At 61.1% G+C, this 2,594-nt stretch overlaps 1 protein-coding gene across 1 annotated transcript in view; it reads left to right on the top strand.

Moving 5' to 3' along the window:
• Positions 1 to 45: 45 nt before the first annotated feature.
• The window catches only part of LOC121347867 (ribonucleoprotein PTB-binding 1-like), a gene marked incomplete at its 3' end in the record, with an annotated part of 3,626 nt that continues 1,077 nt past the window's right edge, over positions 46 to 2,594 (top strand). Inside the window, exons 1-5 of the mRNA XM_041426838.1 lie at positions 46 to 513; positions 692 to 883; positions 1,165 to 1,294; positions 1,394 to 1,488; positions 2,409 to 2,487. Coding sequence (XP_041282772.1) covers positions 295 to 513; positions 692 to 883; positions 1,165 to 1,294; positions 1,394 to 1,488; positions 2,409 to 2,487 — 715 coding nt within the window. The remainder of the gene's footprint in view (positions 514 to 691; positions 884 to 1,164; positions 1,295 to 1,393; positions 1,489 to 2,408; positions 2,488 to 2,594) is intronic.

Genomic DNA, 2,594 nt, shown 5'->3' with positions numbered 1-2,594 from the left:
CCCCTCTCCCCGTTGCCAACCCCCGTCCCCTCTCCCCCAGCCTTCGTCACGCTGCTGACGGCCGAGCAGGCGGCGGCGGCGGTGGGCCGCTTCCACGGCAGCGTGCTGCGGCAGCGCCGGCTGCGCGTGCAGCTGCAGCCCGCGGAGGCCGTGCTGTGCGTGGCCAACCTGCCGCGCCTGCTGAGCCAGGCGCGCTTCGAGGAGCTGCTGCGGCCCTTCGGCAGCCTGGAGCGCTGCTTCCTGGTCTACAGCCGCGCCTCCGGCCACTCCAAGGGCTACGGCTTCGCCGACTTCATGAAGAAGGACGCGGCGGCGCGGGCGCGCGCCGAGCTGCAGGGCCGGCAGCTGGGCGGCCGCAGCCTGCACGTGCACTGGGCGGACGCCGCGCAGCTCGGCAGCCCCGAGCTGCTGCACTCGCGCTGCCTCTGCGTGGACAGGCTGCCGCGGGGCTTCTGCGACCTGCAGCGCCTCCGGGGGATCTTCGAGGGGGTCTGCGCGCCCACCTTCTGCCAGGTGGGGTTTGGGGTGTCTGGGGTCTGGGGTCTGGGGTCTGGGGTCAGGGACAGGAGGGGACAGGCTGCCCCGCGGCTTCTGCGACCTGCAGCGCCTCAGAGCAGTGTTCGAGGGGGTCTGCGCCCCTGTCCCCATCCCTGTCCCCATCCCTGTCCCCGTGTGTCCCTGGGTGTCCCAGCTGGCGCTGGGGCAGGACGGGCAGCCGCGGGGGTTCGCGGTGCTGGAGCTGGACTCGGCGGAGGCGGCCGAGCGGGCGCAGCGCGCCACGGACGGGCTGGCGCTGGGCGGGCGCCGCATCCGCGTGTCCTTCTGCGCCCCCGGGCCCTCGGGCCGCGGCACGCTGGCCGCGCTGCTGGCCGCGCAGGCCACGGTGAGCCTTCCTCCCCCTCCTCCTCGTCCTCACTGTCAGCCTCGTTGCCATTGTCATCATCATCCTCGCTGTCAGCCTCGTTGTCATTGTCATCCTCACCATTAGCCTCGTTGTCATTGCCATCCTCATTGTCATTGTCATCTTCATCCTCATTGTCATCATTGTCCTCTTTGTCATTCTCATCGTCGTTGTCACCTCATCCTTCTTGTCCTCCTCATTGTCTAAACCCCACACCCCAGACCCCCCCATTTCCCCCTAAATTCCCTTTTCCCCCTCCCCAGGCTCTGAACCGTGGCAGGGGGCTGCTCCCCGAGCCCACCCTGCTGCAGATCCTGGCCAGCCTGGGCAACCCGGCCTCGCTGCAGCTGCTGCTCAACCCCCTGCTCCACGGGGCCCTGGGGGCCAAGCAGGGTGAGATGGCAATTCTGGGGCAAAAAACCGGGAATTCCGGGATTGCTGTGCCGCCGGGAGCTCCCTGCTTCCTCCTCCTCCTCCTCCTCCTCTTCCCAGCAGGAATTTTGGGAGCTGCTCCCTCCCTGCCCCTGGTGCCCAACCCGGCGCTGTCCACGGCTCTGCTCCAGCTGGCCCTGCACAGCCAGGCCCAGGTAGGCTGCCCTGCCCTCATTTTCCCTGGAATTCTGCTTTTCCCTGGAATTTTGCTCTTTCCACCCCTGGCCCTGCACAGCCAGGCCCAGGTAGGCTGCCCTGCCCTCATTTCCCCTGCAATTTTGCTTTTTCCCTGGAATTCTGCTTTCTTTCCCTGGAATTCTGCTTTCTTTCCCTGGAATTCTGCTTTCTTTCCCTGGAATTCTGCTTTCTTTCCCTGGAATTCTGCTTTCTTTCCCTGGAATTCTGCTTTCTTTCCCTGGAATTCTGCTTTCTTTCCCTGGAATTCTGCTTTCTTTCCCTGGAATTCTGCTTTCTTTCCCTGAGATTTTGCTTTCTTTCCCTGGAATTCTGCTTTTCCCCTGGAATTCTGCTTTTTCCTTGGAATTCTGCTTTCTTTCCCTGCAATTCTGCTTTTTCCCCTGGAATTCTGCTTTCTTTCCCTGGAATTCTGCTTTCTTTCCCTGGGATTTTGCTCTTTCCACCCCTGGCCCTGCACAGCCAGGCCCAGGTAGGCTGCCCTGCCCTCATTTCCCCTGGAATTCTGCTTTTTCCCCTGGAATTTTGCTTTTTCCCCAGGAATTCTGCTTTTTTTTCCCCTGGAATTTTGCTTTCTTTCCCTGGAATTTTGCTCTTTCCACCCCTGGCCCTGCACAGCCAGGCCCAGGTAGGCTGCACTTCCCTCATTTCCCCTGGAATTCTGCTTTTTCCCTGGAATTTTGCTTTTTTCCCCTGGAATTTTGGTTTTTTTCGCCTGGAATTTTGCTTTTCTTTCCCTGGAATTCTGCTCTTTCCCAGAGTTCTTTCCACGCAGGGCCGGGGTTTCCATGGATTTTTTTCACGGATGATCCTCTTCCATGGGGTTTTTTTGGGGATAATCTCCCTTTTCAGGGCCTTATCCTGCCTTTTCTCCTTCCAGAAACCGGGAATTTTGGGCGATTCCCCGCTGAGCTCCCTGGCCCAGCCCCCCGGGAAGCTCCTGGGGGAGATTCCCTCAGGTAATCCTGGAATTCCAGCACACCTGGGTGGGAAAAGGGGATTTGGGTGGGAAAAGGGGGGATTTGGGTGGGAAAAGGGGGATTTGGGTGGGAGAAGACAGGAGGGG

This window comes from Onychostruthus taczanowskii, unplaced genomic scaffold (assembly GCF_017590055.1).
Source record: "Onychostruthus taczanowskii isolate IOZ18803 unplaced genomic scaffold, ASM1759005v1 scaffold1133, whole genome shotgun sequence".
In the NCBI taxonomy this organism is placed as follows: domain Eukaryota; kingdom Metazoa; phylum Chordata; class Aves; order Passeriformes; family Passeridae; genus Onychostruthus; species Onychostruthus taczanowskii.
The sequence above is the reverse complement of the archived record's forward strand: the minus strand, read 5'-3'. Positions and strand labels throughout refer to the sequence as shown.